Raw genomic sequence first — 17362 nt, 5'->3', positions numbered from 1 at the left:
GTCCTGCTAGGAAAACATGAAATAAACCAACACCAGGAGACAGAGAAAGGATGGCTTGAGCAAGTTAAGGAGAACTCTGAAGGCCATAAGCCTCTCCCTCAGTTTTTTACTCCTGGCCACTCAACTCGGTGAGAGGGTCAGTGCAGAACCTGGACAAACAAGGCAGATTTTGCCCACTCAAGTTTACTCCTGTTTACTGCTGCCACAAGCAGGCTCCATGAACTCAGCAGGCGATAGGATCAACAAGAACTGGCTGCCAACATCTTTAGCCTGCTGTGCTGGTTTTAACCGGGGTAGAGTTAATTTTCTTCACAGTAGCTACTATGAAGAGACTATGTTCTGAATTTGTGCCGAGAATAATGTCTCACCCTCCAAAACAGTCTTTCGAGGTCTTTGACTCAAGACCACCACACAAATAACTGCCACTGTTTGCCTGCACCTGTTGTTCCTTACATTTGAGGTCATTAGGGGGACAGTATTTTGGTTATGCACACTCAGCAAAGGAGGGTTTGGTTCACAAGTAGAACTTAGAAGCTACACTAAGAACTATCCTTACATAAGCCAGTCTTAAATCCAAAGAGTTCCTACTTCTGTTCCTAAAAATAGACATTTCAGAGCTGTGTGACATTAAGAACATCATCTGAGACATCTGGATAAAAAACGATTCAAGACATTTGTGTGTCTCTCTACAGGGATATAAAAATACACAGTACTGGGGAACATTACTATGGAAACAAGGTCTGTTTAAGAGAACAGCTGTTCCTGTTTACTCCTTGCCCCAAGTAAGAAACTTCACAACCATAGTCTCGCAACATCCATTAAAGACTCAAGGTAGGAAAGCAGACTTGACATTTATTATAAACAACCAATTTACTATTTCAAGAGATTTTCCAAAATGGAAACAAAGGAGTCCCTCTACACCAGCAGAGCATTCTCAAAACAGCCTGCTAACAACTGGAACTGGCTAGTCCTCCACTAGCATTAGGTCTTACTCTAATTTCAAAACTGAAAGCTACTTCAGTGATTAAGACCAGAATTAACCTAGTTACTGGGGAGCTATGTTTGCAGCATCTTATCACACCTACTGGTCTTCACCTGTTGTAGAGTTTCTCAACAGGGATAGCTCTGTTAAGCTTTATGAGACATGAAACTGTTTTCAGAATTTCCTATGATAAAACGTTGCATGATGCTATGCTGAAGTATGAAGTCCATCCAGATATTCAAATCAGAGTGGTATAAGTCACTATCTTCAAGAGAAAAAGCAAGCAGGAAATTATGTATACCGCCTTTTTTCAGATAAGATAATTCTTATATTTCAGATTTTTGTAAAACTTGCAAATAATTTTAATACTTGCATTTTACAGCTAATGAATGACCACAATTCAGATGCATGAGACTACAATACTAGAACCCCTATCCTTCTGCCATCCTGGCCCACCAATGTCTCCTCACCTGTTTGTCCATTTCATGTCACAGGATTTTAAGATGTCTGTCAAGAGCAGCAGGGAGAACTAACAGGTGGTATCTTACAAACACACCCATTCTCACACTTCACCAGCAATTTGTGCCTAAAAGAATCCTGGGTTTGCTGCATCAGACATCTAACCTCAGAGCAGAGTGCAGAAAACATCCCAGGACTAGTCCTTAGCTACTCTTCCCCATTAATATGCTCACAATCAACACCGAGTTAGGTTAAAGGTTAAGGTTAAAAATGAAGGCCTGTATTTGCACATAGGCAATTAGAAAAAGTTGTGTCATCATACCTGCTCCATGCCTTTACTGTACAAGTCTTTCGCTCCTGCCACAGCAGCAAGATTGTTCGCCTCGGCTGTTGCCTGGAAAACATTGAGCACCGTGTATCATCACATTACCAGCTATTTACATACACGTAGTTACACTGCCCAACATACTCCCACAGCCTCAAAAGCTTCCAATTGCCAGGAAAATGCCCCACAGAAACAAGTGAAGGTTAGTAATATACATTAAAACAGATAACTGACTAGGAGAACGTTTTCTTCAGCTTTCTAGCACTGCAGATAGACTTCCACGTGCTTGAACAGGCTTTTCATCATGAGCAATCTCTTCTGAACGCTCTATTGCTAATAAGCAAATAAAGATCACTAAACTACTAAATGTTAATCCTGATATATCACCACCCGTGAGGAAGGAAGCAAGCTGGTACTATTCCTGCATTGTGTATGTGCAGTTTCAGTGTCAGAATTTCTAAGAACTTAAGACTATTTTCAACCTGTGTCACATCGGGTGACATTCTAGCTAATGCTGCAAGATGTCATCTTCTGTCTCTTCCAGCCGCATTCATGGCATGCTAAGCAGAAGAAGTGATAGCAGCCTTTGTGGCACTATGATGAGTTTTCTGAACTCCCCCAAAATGCTAAAGAATTGGTTCCCTGAAGGACAAGAGAACAGTCATGTCTTACTGAAGGGACACAGGAAACTTAAGAAAACCCAAGTCTTACAAGCACAAAATGGTTAAAACAGACCGTAAGTCCCACACTTTGGTGAAAGCTCTTCATCCCAAACAATTCAAAGGTTCACCTCACAGCTTTATACAATCCGTTTGTGTTCAGATTGCTTTAAAGCTGATTACAACCTCTTTGGATCAACCCAGAAAAGAAACCTCAATGCAGTTATCCAATCTAACAAGCCCACATAGAGTAGCCCAACACTGCAAGACAGTGGTGATGGCTACATTATTATAAGCCTTCTCCATTTTATTTGCTGCATCTGATGCTAAAAGCCCTCTGAGCAATGTTGACAAAACAGCAAGTTACAAGAAACATGAGTAGAAACTGAAGCAGCTGAAAAAACACAATCAATCAGATAAACCCCTACTCCGTTTGGTAGATGGAACTGACGGAAGACACAGGCTACACAGTTCAGATGGCTTTCAGAGTACACAGCTCCTTCAAGAACAACAGCTCTGTGTGTGTGAGCTTCAGACCAACAGCTGTCACGACCTTCAAATGCAAAGTACTTAAAGTACATATCATCTATCAGATTATTTAAAAGAAAAATAAAATACCTGCAGCATAGATTTTGGATGAGGTAGCTCCTCTCCTTGATAGATTTTAATATAAGCCTAAATGGAAGAAAAAAAGAAAAGGTTTTTTTCCTAAGCATTTATGATTAAGGAGGAGAAACAAGGGATGATATAAAGATAAAGCTCATAGATTGTTTCTTTGTAATAATGATAAATATTCAATTAAGCAAGTTGCTTCACACAAGTCTGGCATTCTCACAGTTCTCTCTCATGCTTTAATCCCTGTACTTTCCTGTGCATTTGGGGCTGGGACCTACCAGGGTAGCAGAGCACCTTGAGGAGACATGAACACTATCTCAAGTTGACAGCAGATTTCTGTCCCTCAAACACATGAGAGGGTCTTTGCTAGGCAGGGAATTTTCACCCAAAACAGAAGAGTGAAGATGACTCTCTCACACATCCTTTCTGGCAACAGGTATGTCCAAGCACACCCCAGTGCTGGGAGAACCAGTATTTACATTTCCCCATATACCTTGCTTCCTTGAAGTGCGGGAGGAGAAAAAGCAGATCAAAGCAGTAATGCAGAAAGAGCTGAGCTGACAAAAATACTTCTGGGAAGCCAAGCAGGCAGCCTATCCCTGTTCCCCACCCCACCAAACCTCAGGTGCCTTTTCTTTCACTAGGGTTTCTGAAGGCTGGGAGAGAACACATCCTTCATGTCTTCTTCTCCAGCCCACAAGATGGCCAAGGACACAGCTTTTTGGGACAGATGAGCACAGAGTGTGTAGCGGGCAACAGTGGCCATTTTGGTGCTTTGGACAAGCTGTACAATTAGATCAACAAGGCCATTCCTCAGAGGCTGGGCAGTTATCTCCCTCATGCTACTACTGCTCTCCCCCCACCCTGCTTGAGGGTTTTTCTCTGTAAAAGAGAAGAGAACAAGGTTATCAGGGTCCCTATATACCCAGTGCTCTAGGTTGTAGGACAACCTACAAAAACGTATAGAGTTATACAGGACTCTGCTCCCTCGACACCCTCCAGTTTCCAGCTCCAACTTCAGTCTGGGCTTGGCATGCAGAGTCCCCGGGGAGCAGCCCTCTTTAGTTACGCAATCACTGCGTTTCCGCAGCACCCTGCTCCGCTGCTCCCCGACCGGATACGGGACATTGGCCGGGCAGCTTTCCAACAGAGGTGGTTTACACTCGGTTTTTTAGAGCGCAGCCCCTTCTAAACCGCTGTTGAACAGGCACTCCCTGCACTGCATAGGATCAGGTGTTACTTGAGGAGAAAGTGGCACAAAAAGCAGCATGCAAGCATGTAAATACAGAAAATGAACACGTATGCTCAAAAGTAGTAACGCAAAATTAGTATCTTTAGGAACGAGTGCCACTTTCTCCTACCAAGCCAACTGCCTAGGTCATTCCAATTCAAAAACAAACCAGACCAAGTCCTGGTGATGTAAGGATTATGTTACCGCATTTCTGCTGGTGTCACCACAATAGCAAAACAGCTCAAGAGTGTAACAGCTGCAAGTATCATACACAAATATTTCAGAGCACATAGTGGCACTGCACATGCAAACGTTTAAGAAAGTATCTTCCTTGCACGTCAGGAATCCAGAGGGGACTATCTGAAATTTTCACCACATACCTAGCAGTTTAAGAGCTGTTTTTTTATCTGTACAATTACACGAGACAGAAAAAAAAGTGCAACATATCCAGAAAAACTAGAATTTCAAAGTAGGAAAAAAAAATCTCTAATATACTATTTCAGTCTATTTACAAGAACAAAACAAAACAAAGCACAATTTTGTCAGTAGCAGCTAGGAAGTCGTGTGCCAGTTCTGGAAAGTCAGAGTAATGAAATGAAAATAAAGTGAGCTGATCGGTGAGCATCAGCCTAGATAGCTCATCTTCTCTGGGAACAACATGCCCTAAAATTAGCTTACTTCCTTTTAAGCCATTAACAGAAATAATTAGTATGAGTTTGCTTACCTTGAAGTATTCTACAAGATCTCTACAGGTCACCTTGGATCCACTAATCTCTTTTTCTACCAAGTTTTCAGGGGCAAGCAGTAATGGTACCAAATTCCTCAGTTCTTTCTTAAAATCCTCATCTATATCTAGTAAAATTAAATAAATTTCATAAAAAGAGTGGTTAGGGTTTTGCTGTTTGGGGTTTTTCAGGTTAGGTTTTTTTGTGAGTTTTTTTGTAGTGGTTTGTTTGTTTTTTTTCCAATCTTACATTTCCTAAAGGAACACCAATAACCCATGACCCTTCAAAATCCACAGCATCACAACTCCTGACTGCATTTTTAAGGTATTTAAAGTTTTAAATACATAACATAGCTTTAGTAAGTTCTACCTACTTTTTAATCTTAAATTCAGACTGAGAGAAGAGAGTTCAGAAGGCCCTGTAATATTTAAACTGCATTTCCCCAATTATACCAACATGTTACAACATAATTATCCCCCAGGTCTGTGCCCTCAGCATCCCACTATCACAAAGCCACTCTTTCAGCCTTTGCCTTTCTGATACATTCCCTCTGACAGAGGACAAGCAGCAACTGGAGGAATCCCGACTGCCCCTCACTCTGCAGTAGCAGAAGCCTACAGCTTTTATTTTAGAGCCAAAGTTTTTGAGCTTTGGTTTAGGAAGTTCTTAGAGAAAAGCCTTCCAGTTTTAAGAAAGTAAAGTCTTTAATTTTGTGAATTCTCCTCTCCGGAATCCTTATTTAATAACCTTTAAGTATGTCTCAACGTATCAGACTACAGTCAACACCTCAACAAAGATACCCACTCCCTTTGCCTGCTTAACTCCTTTACTTTTAAACCACTGAAAGTAACATAAAATGCACATTTCTGGATTCCATAGGTTCACCTTTTAGCCCTGTATTTTTCCAGTCAAGCATTTCAATAGCTAACCATTTCAGTGTTTAAACTTCCATTATAAAAGAAAATAAATGCAGTTATCTGAATCAAGAAACACACAATGGAAAGCTTCCTACCATTCAACCTCCCATCAAAATTTGGATTTGTTGCAACTTTAAGACCAGGGTGGGGCAACAGGAAACAGCCAAGATTACTGAAACAGGAGTGAATATGCTTCCTTACATTCTGTAGCTCTTCATGTTGGTTTTGCTTTACCTGAAGGAGAAAAAAAAAAAAGGGCATTAGAACTAACAGTTTTGCAGCACCACAACTAAGGATCAGCTTAAAAGCAGTAAGAGCACAAAACTGTTTAAGATTTCATTCCTGAACCTAAAGATGTCAAGTTATGAATCCCAGAACTCTGCACACCAGTGGAAACATCACAAAAGTATTTTATTAGCACAAAGTTAGCTCATTGTGCATCATTATCTTGAGAGTAAGTTGTGACTTAAGTGAGAAGACCACACTAGGACTACTGGAAATAACTTACCTGTAATCTTTTCTCTAGGAACTTTCTTCCTCCTTCCAAGCCATATGCATGCTCATAAGGATAACTCCAATCTCTAATTAAGAACATTAGCGTCTGTAACAGGAAGAACAGCAGCAATGAACAGCTTGAATTATTCTTAAGGTCAAAAACTACCACACATTATTACTTTAAGTAAAAAAAAAAAAAATCTAAGGTTGGATGCTCTAAATGAAGAAGCTTTGTAGTTTTGTGGTGGAAAAAACAAACAAAAACACCCACCCAACCCAATCCACACATCAAACACACAAATACAATTCACTTCTTATCTGAGAATACCAAAGTGTCTCAAAAAGAGAGCTTCCCTGGCTTGCCTTTTGCTATCCCACAAGGATTACACTGTCCTCTCTCCCATCAGCTGAAGACAGAAAACAAATCTTGACATCACTCTTATATCAGATGAATTGCTTTATGACAAATGCATCTTGCTTGAGCCAATCACAAGAACATTGGGGACTCACACTTGCAGGCTGAATATTCTAGACACAAAACTCACCACTACCGGCAGCCAACTGGCACCTTTATAGGTTAAGGAGGATACTCCAAGATGGAAGAGATCTCAATCTGTCTCCACTAAATGGAAGAAGCCTCAAACTCTTCTCTGGCCCAGCAAGTCAGGAGAAGCTAGCAGTTCTGAGACTTCTAATGCTGAAGCCAAAATGCAACATGGCCCTCCTCAATGCTATTTCTTAGAGGCCACACAACCTATACTCAGAACCATATACCACCAGCAAAGACCAATTGTACCTCAAAGAGTAATGAGTAAGAAGGAGCACAAAACTTCTCTTTAAAATCTGCATATAATTTGCCACTTTCATCCATTTTACACCATATAACTCAGGCAATGGAGCTACACTCGCCCAAAATGTGATCCTCTTCAGCATTTTTCCATTGTGTTTTTGCCAAGAAATGTGGTGACAGGGAAGGAAAATCAGTCTTGTAAAAACCAGGCTAGCTTCAGTCCAACTAATTTCTCTTTATAAATTACCCTGAGCTTATCTGCTACACATTCAACTGCTTCAGATCCATTCAACACGTATAGTTACCTGAAACGGCTTTTGGTAAATTTCTTCCATAGCTAGTCTTCCATATTCTGTAAACAACTAATAGAAAGAAGAGCGTAAGGGTACCACATAAATCACATTTTTCTACTGTAAAATATTATGTCACTAGAAAATAAAGCATTCAATCTTAAATCCTATTATGGACTGAGAAAGGCTAATACACGTTGAGAATAAGTACATCAATCTTCAGTAAAATTCAGGAAGCAGACGTGATTTCTACTGGGTTCACAGTGCCCTTCCACAACTGTCAAGGCACTGCAGTTTTAAGTGGGGGGCCTGTGGGCTGTTCTGGGAGGAAAGCTGACTGCACCTCTCAGCAAGCCCATTTCCAACACTCATTTCCCAGGCTAACGAGGTAAGTGTGTCTAACATCCGCCCCTTACTTCCCACAAAAGATTTATTCCTGGAAAACTCAGAAGAACTTGGCTAGAGCCAATGTATTGGACATTTAAATACAAGCCAAGTTCAGCAGCTTCCCAGATCTCTACTTCAGCCTGTGACTTTAATTGTTCTTTCCTTGCAGTATAAAGGCAAGTGTCAGCTGTCTTCCTCTTGCTGCTTTCGCTATCTTTAATACCACCAGCAGCAGGATTCTTCACCAGACTGAGCAGGCCAGACAACTCACGAGAGCACAAACTATGGACTGTGCTGGCTGTTTCAGCAGAGGTCCATACTGTCAGATGTTGATCCATGAGAGCTCCCTTACGGATCTTGGAGGTCAAAATGAAGGAAGCACACCAGTATCCTCCAGCACCAGGCAACTGTTCTGCTGCATTAAAACTAACTCTTGAAATATCTTGGATTCTAATTTCATAGCTAAAAGGACAGTCCCTCGTGTTGATCATAACAGCATCTGAAAACCTACAAGACTAATTTAACACAAATGAATTTCCAAGCCCTTGTTACCCTGAGCAAAAGAAGCTCTGAAGTGGCCAAGCACTCACATAAGACTGTCTCCTTTGATCCCAACTCCCTACCCTATTCACTTCCCTGTTACACGGGAAACATGGGAAAGGCAGCCAGATGCTAACAGTATTTGAGAACAAGAAAAATTCAGAATTTCCCTTCCTCAGCCCACGACTCCTTGCACCAACTTTAAAGGCATGCGCGTCCCCTACCCACTTATTATATTTATCACCCTTCTCCTCCCTTTCTTCCCTCAATCTCACCCTCCAGGATAACAGAAAAGGATCACTCTATTCAGATTGCACTGAGGCTGTCAAAGGACAGAAGGCATGAGGAAAACCTGGCTTTCAAATAACTAGCTATGGCTTTTTTTGTTTGCAGTGCTCGGTTGGGTTCACCTTTTTTTTTTTTTTTGAAGGGGTGGGGGGCTGTTGGCACAGTGATACAACTCTGTTAACTGAGAACAGCATCACAAGACTATGTTTAGTTAGTGCTCTTCTACTCCCAGTACTGGCAGCCAGTCTTTTGCAGCACTACCAAGACAGAAGTCCTTTCAATCAGAAGACACGTTAAACAGTTTTAAGCTGTGACAAGGTCATGGCCTGAGCACAGGCAGGCATTTGTTAATACACAAGCTCGCCTCTAAAGCTACAGGTTTTAAGTTAAGGAGATAAGGTTCTTGCATCATTCACATGAAGCCAGAATTCAGTGGCCTTTGACCACGATATTCCATAGAGGATGAAAAACTCACAGTAAAGAGAAAACAACTCTTTCCTGTTTTTGTTACCAAGCAGAAATCATATAATCATAGAATGCGTTGGGTTGGAAGGGACCTTTAAAGGTCATCTAGACCAACCCCCCTGCAGTGAGCAGGGACATCCCCAACTAGATCAGGTTGCTCAGAGCCCCATCAAGCCTGGCCTTGAATGTCTCCAGGGATGGGGACTCCACCACCTCACTGGGCAACCTGTGCCAGTGTTTCACCACTCTCATATTGAAGAACTTCTTCCTAATGTCTAATCTAAATCTACCCTGCTCTAGTTTAAAGTCATTACACCTTTCCTATTGCTACACACCCTTGTAAACAGTCCCTCTCCTCTTTCTTATAAGCCCCCTTCAGGAACTGGAAAGCTGCAAAAAGGTTCCCCTGGAGCCTTCTCTTCTCCAGACTGAACAACCCCAACTCTCTCAGCCTGTCCTCATAGAGGAGGTGCTCCAGCCCTCTGATCATCTTCATGGCCCTCCTCTGGACCTGCTCCAACAGCTCCATGTCTGTTTTGTGCTGAGGGCTCCAAAGCTGGACGCAGTACTCCAGCTGAGGTCTCACCAGAGCAGAGCAGAGCGGCAGAATCACCTCCCTCAACCTGCTGGCCACACTTCTTTTGATGCACCCCAGGATGTGATTTGCCTTCTGGGCTGTGACCATGCATTACTGGCTCATGTCCAGCTTTTTGTCCACCAGTACCCCTAAGCCCTTCTCTGCAGGGCTGCTCTCTATCACATCATCCCCCAGCCTGTATGGATAATAAGGATTGCCCCTACCCAGGTGCAGGACCCTGCACTTGGCCTTGTTGAACCTCACGAGGTTCACACAGGCCCACTTCTCCAGCTTGTCCAGGTCCCTCTGGATGGCATCCCATCTCTCTGGCATGTTAACCGCAGCACTCAGCTTGGTGACGTCTCCAAACTTGCTGAGGATGCCCTCGATCCAACTGTCTGTATTACTGATGAAGATACTAAACAGCTCTGGTCACAGTACAGACCCTTGAGGGACACCACTTGTCACCCATTTCCATCTGTACATCGAGCCATGGATCGCTATGCTCTGTACAAGCTTCTCAGTTGAAAAACTGGAGACGGCTTCTAGGTGGAAGATACTTCCTGCTCTGACCCAGCCTCCCACATTTCTTTAGAAACCAGTTTTGAAATACCATCCATTTTCTTATTTTAGGGAAAAAGAAGAAACACTGAAATATTCTAATTAAGTACTTCCATAAATCATTTCCCTTTGTCATCCTTTCGGGAATTTCAGAACTTGCCACATAGAGGACAGCCTTTAGAAAGATAAGATTTAGCTGGATTAGAAGCCTGTACTATTTTACCTTTCCATTGGCACAGCAGAAGCATCACAGCATCATGGGGTTGATGCCAGTTTTAGCATCAGGTCAGCTTAAGTATTTTACATGAAGTAGCAGGCAGCTCCCAAATCACAATTACATTAGTAGTAACTTCAAGAACAATTTAAGACAATCAGTTCAGAAGCAGCTTAATATGAATTCAGCATATTCTTACCTGCAAATGTTGAAGGTCATCTTCCTGAATATTCTGGGACAAGTTGTATACCTGCAAGGGACAGTAAACGAATTAGTGTAACAAAACAAGTATCTTACATTCATGTAGTCTCTTTTTGGTATCTTGAGTATTTTCACTCCCTCCAGAAAAGTCTAACTACCCAAAAGTCAGCAACTAGAAAGGTGTCATAGAACACATCTCAAACAGAAGTCACTTCCTTATACAAAGTGCTAGGGACAAAACCACTGCTGACTACCCTAATCCTTCTTAGAACAGCTTCTTCCCATGGAAGCAAGCCATAAAGGGATCAGAGAAGACTGCTGAACGCTTCAAATCACCACATAGGTGTGAGACAGGAGGATTGAGAAGAGCAAATCTGTTTTCCACCCTCAAGTCTAAGTGCTCTAGGATTCAGTGAACCAGCAGATGCATCTCCAACACAGAAATGACAAGTAGTTAGCTCACCAGGTTTTTTTTTGCTTTTACATCTTCCCAGAGAAATCTGATTTTATCCAGGACGCTCATCACTGTTTCAAGAGCACGCATACTGAACAGCAGTAAACTCAAAGATGCATCAATAACCCACAACTTATCTTAACCACAGGAACAAAACAAAAACAAACAAGAAAAGCGAAACAAACAAAAAACAACCCCACAGAGGTGTAGTGTTCTACATACTCCTGTTATTTTTATGTCCTAGCACATCTGAAGAAGGTCACTTGTCATGGCTCAAAACCTGCCCACTTTCAGCACAGTTAAGGCACAAGCTTAAAAGTAGTTTTGAGCATAGCACAAGAGAATCATCAGAAGTTTAACAGTAAGAGTAATTTTAAGTTTAGCTGATCAGTGTAATTACACCCCAAGCTGTATACACCTGCTTAGTGGATGAGAGAAAGGTTGCGGATGTAGTGTACCTGGACTTTAGTAAAGCCTTTGACACCATTTCCCACATAATTCTACTGGAGAAACTGGCTGTCCATGGCTTGGACACATTTACTCTTCGCTGGGTAAAAAACTGGCTGGAAGGACAGGCCCAAAGAGTGGTAGTGAATGTAGTTAAATCCAGTTGGTGGCTGTCACAAGTGGTGCTCCCCAGTGCCCAGTACTGGGGCCAGGATCAAGTGCTCCCTCAGTAAGTTTGCAGATGACACTAAGCAGGGCCGAAGTGTTGATCTGCTTGAGGGTAGGAAGGCCCTACAGAGAGATCTGGAGAGGCTGGATTGATGGGCTGAGGCCAATTGTATGAGGAGGTTTAACAAGGCCATGTGCCAAGTTCTGCACGTGGGTCACAACAACCCCATGCAATGCTACAAGCCTGAGGATGAGCGGCTGGAGAGCTGCTTGGCAGAGAAGGATCTGGGGGTACTGGTTGACAGCTGACTGAACATGAGCCAGCAGTGTGCCCAGGTGGCCAAGAAGGCCAACAGCATCCTGGCTTGTACCAGAAATAGTGTGGGCAGCAGGACTGGGGAAGTGATCCTTCCCCTGCACTCAGCACTGGTGAGGCCACACCTCAAATACTGTGTTCAGTATTTGGGCCTCTCACTACAAGCACATTGAGGCACCGGAGTGTGTCCAGCAAAAGGCAACAAAGCTGTTGAGGCGTCTGGAGCACAAGTCTTGTGAGGAGCAGCTAAGGGAACTGGGATTGTTTAGTCTGGAGAAGACTGAGGGGAGACCTTATTGCTCGCCAAAACTATCTGAAAGGAGGTTGTAACAAGGCGGGCGTCAGTCTCTTCTCACAAGTAACAAACTATAGGACAAGAGGAAATGGCCTCAAGTTGCACCAGGGAGGTTTAGATTGGATATTAAGAAAAATTTTTTCACCAAGAGGGTTGTCAAGCATAGGAACAGGCTGTCCAGGGGAATGGTTGAGTCACCATCCCTGCAGGGATTTAAAATATGGGTAGATATGGTGCTTACGGACATGGTCTAGTGGTGGACTTGCCAGTGACAGGTTAACTGTTGGACTCAGCAGTCTTAAAGGTCTTTTCCAATTTAAGTGATTCTATGATTCTAAAAGTCTTAAAAAAGATTCTGTAACACATCTGTACTTTGACACCTTTCTTTGAGATTCCTCAGCTCAGTCAACAATTTAACTCAGCTTGGCCTTGGATAAGTTTCTCTGTGCAATCAAGGCTATGTAGTATACTACACGGAAAAGACGACATTAAATATGAAAATTTAAATCATAGCTGGAGGAAGATATGAACTTTCAAAGTGTGGCTAGAGATATATTCTTCGCACGTTCAGGCTAGAGGGCTCCTATAGCTGCCATTATTTGCCAGCACAGGTATTCTCACCTGGACAGAACTCGTCATGGTGCTCAGAGCAAAAACCGTTGCACAGTCTTTGATAGTGGATTGGCTATCAAAGGCACCTTGGGTATCCATGAGTAGTACAGCAACCTAGAGAGTTTTAAAGAGCAGCAATAGTTAAACAAATTGTTACACTTTCAAACTCCAGGGCATTGCGATAAATTCTATTTCAGGTAGAGCAAGTCTCTGCCCTGTACCTACTTATTAAACCTCAGCTCCCTGTGCACATGCCTATACACACCTACAGCTTAGTAAGCAACTGCTACAGAGCCGTATCATCAGCCCTAAACCCTTGGCCTTGCTACACTAGTTACCCTCTCCCACAGAACCAGCCTCCCTCAGGTCAGTGGGGGTACAGTGAGAGTAACAGACAGCTCTTACTGGAAAAACTTCAGTCTCAGCTGACAATCCAGCAGAGTTCATTAGAGCCAAGAGTGAGACCGTTACTTTTGAGAATATACACATCTTAAAATAATGATTTTCAGAAGAAAACAAGATAATCAATACTGACTGGATGCTGGAATGACAAGGAATGAAGTGATCTTAATGACAGAAGTTAATCTGTCCAATTCCCGTCTTTGGGATCTACTACAATTTCCTTCTCTTTCCATTAGAAGTGACTGATAAGCAAGAACAAGTGAGTGATTTTTCTCCAGAGCACAAACAGTTCCTTGCAGCTTCACTATATTTTAGGCAGAGAACTATTTGGTTAGCTATGAAATTTGATTAAAACTTCCTGCATACCCCTAAGCCACTATCTCTTTAGGAGCAGTGTCCTAGTTTATTGGCCAGATGTTTCCCTTGCAAATGCAAAGGGTATCAAAGTTAAATAATCAAAAGCTTGTCTTCAGAAGAAAACAAATAGTTAAAGCCAGTGTTTGTTACAGAGCTGTTCTTACAGCATTTGTCTATATATAGCACTTACAGCCGTTACAGCTTTACAACATCCACAGGATAACCCACCCATCAACCTGGACAGAGTAGACTTTGCCAAAACAAAGTACTCACAGAATGAGATTATTGTTGGAGACTGAATCTTAACCAGCAGGATAATTCATACTTGCACTAATAACATTTCACAATACATTACGCAGCTACTGAACGCAATTGAAAGCAATGGATGTTTGTATTACCTCTGTGAAATCCATGGCATTAAAAAGGTACACACAGAGGCAAAAATCCTTACATACACCTACATAAGTCAAGCACTTACCTTTGTCCCATTGGGTTTATCAATTACAAACACTTCACTCCAAATCTGAATGCCAGTGGTTTCCCGTTCACATCCACCTCTCCATGTGAACCCAGTCAAGGGTTCAGTATTTCCACCTATCCAGCAAGGAGAAGTCTGCATAACAAGAAGAGAAACTTATTTAAAAGCAAGGAAGAGATGTAATTTTTTTTAACATGCTGCATTTTAGCAGATGTCCACACTATTCTCTCATTTTTCTCAGAGTCAATTGACAACACTATACAAAAAGTTAAAACCTAATGCTACCCTGCCACGTTTCAGGCATCGTCCACAGAGAAATGTTGTTCACGTCTACTGTATTTCAGCAATTGCACAGCTCTTCAGCCACTGAAGAGTGTATGTGCATGGTTTTCAAGTCTCAAGAACTCAGGACTAATGAGAACAGCTCAGTATTGTCCATCAATTTAACGTCATGGTCATGTTCTTGTCTCACAGTTGAGAGAACTTAAACACAGTTGTAAATAGCATGTATTTAACTACAGAACAGCTAAACCTCTGCAAGGAACAAAAAACCTAATCTTGACTTAATCCTCTCCCTTCCCCTCACAGACAGGTCAACTGCTGAAACCATTTAAACACCTAAGCCCCTGCACTGAGGCTAGCACAAGACTCCCAGTGCTGGCTTACAGGAACCAAAGAGAACAGGTAAGGATTGCAACATCTACAATCTATACTTGTCACAGTTACAAAATACCTTTTCCTAAGTGATTAGGACTCAAGAGAAAAGTCACATTTGGAGTCTGATACATGTCAATCAATTCATCTATATTAAAATTTTACAGGCACATTGCCCACACTGGAAAACGCTATCAGAGATTCAAGTACAGTTTGCAGCTAACACTTCTGCTGATGGTACCGTAACAAGGTCTTCGGTCCTCAAGGACAGGCAACACATGGAGCAGTGGCTCAAGCAGAAAAATCCAGCCATTATATGAGCACATTTGACCCAGAAATGTAGTTTATGTACTGGGCAAGTAAGGAGCATGAACAGACACCCTGAGGAAGTTTCACTGTGACAGGTTTGTATCTACTGAAATCCTACAAGAGGGAAGTGGTAGGCAGACAACAGTTTAACTGACGAGAGGGCTTAAAGAAAAACCTTTATTTTCCAGGCTAGAACAGAGCATGCTGGCAAAAGAGCAAGAGACATTGAATGCATTTGCCTCTGACTGCCCAGAGAGGATTACCAGCCAGGAAAGTGCACTCTTGGAGAAGGTCAAAGGGGAGACTTCTCAGTTCACCAGGCTGTAGTGTCTACCGTGCTGACTCTGCACAGGCAGCTTTCAGAAAAGAGCTCAGGAAACAGCATGAGCATCTAGAGGCTGTGCAGATTAGAAATACTTACTACAGATAAGTGAAACTGCTTCTTTCTAAAGCAGAATGGGGAAAACCTGCACACATTCCTTATGCCTAGCAGCACGCAGAGCAAACCATACTAAGGTAGAAAGGCATTCAAGCAGTTCTGCACTATAGCATTCTCCCAAATGCTAAGTGCACACTATTCAGCCCCGCTACTTGGATCACACAGAGCGAAAGTAAAAGAGATGATTGGATAGAAATTCAGAAAATGAACACAGGTATCCAAGTGAAGAAAACCACAGCTCTTTACAGGTAGGTTATTGCTGTTGGCTTTTTGTTTGCTTGTTTTTGGTGGGGGTTTTTTGTCACGCATGTACACCTCTACCAGAGAGGCTAAGCAAAACAGCTTTCCCCTGGAGTTTATCCCACAAGACGCTTATGCATCCACTGACCACTCTAGAAATCAAAGCTCCAGGCCTGCTCAGGGCTTCACTACACTGCAGGAAACAGTTTTGCACTGCTGAATCGTATTTCACAGGTATACGTCAATGGACTGTAGCTTTTCACTTTTTCAAAAGAATCTGTTACGACATTAAAAGACATGTTCCATTTGTCATGTACACAGCAATACTTTTACCAGTTTGGTCCAGAAATTATCCTTATTTGTAGCAGCTATGCAAACCTTTTGACAAGGCCCTCAATGAGCACTAGATATAACCATATTTGATTCATGTCACTTGAGACTCTGGTGCTTAACAGGCACAACTTCAGCTGAAGACACTTCACTTGCAGATAATACACTGAAGTCTGTTTCTGACTGAACCGTTGCATCAGCCTTAAGCACCCCTAGCTTGTTACCTCCATCTTTCCTTAGTTAAAACTCAGTATTTTACACAGTCTCCACTCATTAAGTTGGTTTGAAAGATACTCAAGAGATGGGAAGACAAAAAAAACACTTTGTTCCTACATGCAGTCAGGATAGAGGCTGCACTACAATTTTGTCTCAGACACATAAAAGACAACCTGTCTAAATACATTCCACACTTAGGAAAGGACCAATGCAGCATTATTTGCATAGTGCCATTAGTACACACAGCGCCTTGCAGATTAATACAAGCTAAGAAGGTCACACTCCTGTAAAAAAAGCTTTTAACTCTAAATTTACTAGTGTTACTGTACCCAACTCTTAATAAGGCTTAAACTGCAAAGCACACTTGCAGCAGCTTACTGAGTACAGAACTGCTGCTGGTTTGTGGCAGATTATTCTGTTCCATTTCAAATGGGCAAATATAACACTAAGTATCAGCGCTTGAAATAAGATGCCCACCTCCCTGACATTAGTGACCTATCTCAGTCATGCCTAAATCCTACCTATGACTTCAACTGGCACAAATAAGATCTTTAGAATGCTAACTTTTCACAGGACCTCCAGTTCTTGGTTTAAGACAAGAAAATGGAATTCTGAACTACCCTGGCAAGTTTTTCATCACGCATGTTAGTATCTACAGGGGAGGATATCCCAAAATTGCTTTATTACTGTACAAACTGAATGCAGATGCTTCAGTATTTTGTGCAGGATCCAGTATTTAGTTCAAAGAAAACACAGACTTGTAATTAAGCCTAACTAAAGATGAAGAACTCAAATTAAAGAGTACTACAGAACTATATCCTGGACTGAAATTTGCATGAGCATAGAGGATACCATTCAACTTGATACAACTCAGCAATGCTCAAAAGAGGAGGTGTTACACCTATCTTCTCTCATCCCCAACTC

The 17362-nt window shown here is 42.1% G+C and overlaps 1 protein-coding gene across 1 annotated transcript in view; it reads right to left on the bottom strand.

Annotated features, from left to right (window-relative positions):
* Nucleotides 1-14385, bottom strand: part of ATL2 (atlastin GTPase 2) — a gene marked incomplete at its 5' end in the record, with an annotated part of 17419 nt that extends 3034 nt beyond the window's left edge. Inside the window, 9 exons of the mRNA XM_010191322.1 lie at nt 1764-1835; nt 3044-3100; nt 4996-5123; nt 6009-6147; nt 6422-6514; nt 7504-7560; nt 10720-10770; nt 13023-13127; nt 14251-14385. Of these exons, the coding sequence (XP_010189624.1) occupies nt 1764-1835; nt 3044-3100; nt 4996-5123; nt 6009-6147; nt 6422-6514; nt 7504-7560; nt 10720-10770; nt 13023-13127; nt 14251-14385 (837 nt within the window). The remainder of the gene's footprint in view (nt 1-1763; nt 1836-3043; nt 3101-4995; nt 5124-6008; nt 6148-6421; nt 6515-7503; nt 7561-10719; nt 10771-13022; nt 13128-14250) is intronic.
* Between the last annotated feature and the right edge of the window lie 2977 nt (nt 14386-17362).

The sequence above is a fragment of the Mesitornis unicolor genome, unplaced genomic scaffold (assembly GCF_000695765.1).
Source record: "Mesitornis unicolor isolate BGI_N332 unplaced genomic scaffold, ASM69576v1 scaffold9379, whole genome shotgun sequence".
NCBI lineage: Eukaryota > Metazoa > Chordata > Aves > Mesitornithiformes > Mesitornithidae > Mesitornis > Mesitornis unicolor.
Note: the sequence above shows the minus strand (reverse complement) of the source record. Positions and strands in the feature narration are given on the sequence as shown.